Source organism: Bipolaris oryzae, assembly GCF_000523455.1.
Source record: "Bipolaris oryzae ATCC 44560 unplaced genomic scaffold scaffold_533, whole genome shotgun sequence".
NCBI lineage: Eukaryota > Fungi > Ascomycota > Dothideomycetes > Pleosporales > Pleosporaceae > Bipolaris > Bipolaris oryzae.
The window spans coordinates 1-1,005 of NW_006911809.1; the positions used below are offsets into that span (position 1 = coordinate 1).

The 1,005-nt window shown below is 49.6% G+C and overlaps 1 protein-coding gene across 1 annotated transcript; it reads left to right on the forward strand.

Moving 5' to 3' along the window:
* Positions 1-500: 500 nt before the first annotated feature.
* On the forward strand, positions 501-743 carry COCMIDRAFT_10479 (uncharacterized protein; the record flags this gene model as incomplete). The annotated part of the gene is made up of 2 exons (XM_007695838.1): positions 501-612; positions 667-743. 2 exons carry the CDS (start codon positions 501-503, stop codon positions 741-743), a joined length of 189 nt encoding a protein of 62 aa, XP_007694028.1.
* Positions 744-1,005: the final 262 nt, after the last annotated feature.

Sequence of the window (1,005 nt, forward strand, 5' to 3'; positions counted from 1 at the left end):
GCTAGGGAGACCAAGATTGAGCATAGGAAGTGTAAAGCTAGACTAGCGTTAGCAGCCCTTTCGGCTCGGCCGCCGGGCGTAAATAAATTGTGTGTACAGTCATTAACGACTGTGGCTTCAGCTTCACGCGTAGCTGCGCAATGATTTTAGGCAGTCCCATATTTCGTACATGGTGTAGCGCAGGATGTGTACTGTAAAACAATTCGATTCAATGATGATTGCACTTCTGGAATGCTGCCTGCAGGGTGAAGCAGCCATCGCTAGCAATTGTAGGGATAGCGATGCTAACCCAATGTAGGTATTGCGACAGCCCATGTTCGCAAATAGTCGAACACAGATAAGCTCGCAGCCTCGTAGATAAGGCTTAGCGTCAGCGCTGATCCGTCAGCGTAAGCGCACGCTAGGAGGATAATGCACTCGCATAAGCCATCTTCGAGAGCGGCTGTAACTTTCTTCTTATATGCTCGCCTGCTATAGAAACGGCCGGTGGTATGAATGCAATGGCCGATAGCAGCGATTGCTGTGCAGAAGTGGCCGAACCCGGGTCGTATGACTGTTGCGGCCGCCCTGCGCTACAAGCGAGGCTAATCGCGATAGGACTCGATCCTGACCGTAAGCATTCTGAAGGATCTGTCGGCTCAGCGCACAATATGAACTGTGCCGCAGTGGCACGACTGCTTGCCAGTAAGCAACTTATGCTCTCCAACCGACGGATCATAAGCGAACTTCCCAATACACCATAGTGCAAACAAGGGTAGGCCAGTTTACTGCAGGCAGCTGCGCCGCACATCCTATGGGAAACAATACGGCATGATAAAGTGGTCCTTACCGATATGTGGTACAGCTAGTTACAAGTTTCTCACAGACTCAACAAAATCTATGCTCAGCTCATATACCAGGGGTCTAGTAAAGGCTTGAGTATTAAGGGAGGTCTCTAGTTAAACATCACGTGCACACATCTTATCAACGAACAATTTCTGTGCACAGAGATTCATCACGCATGGA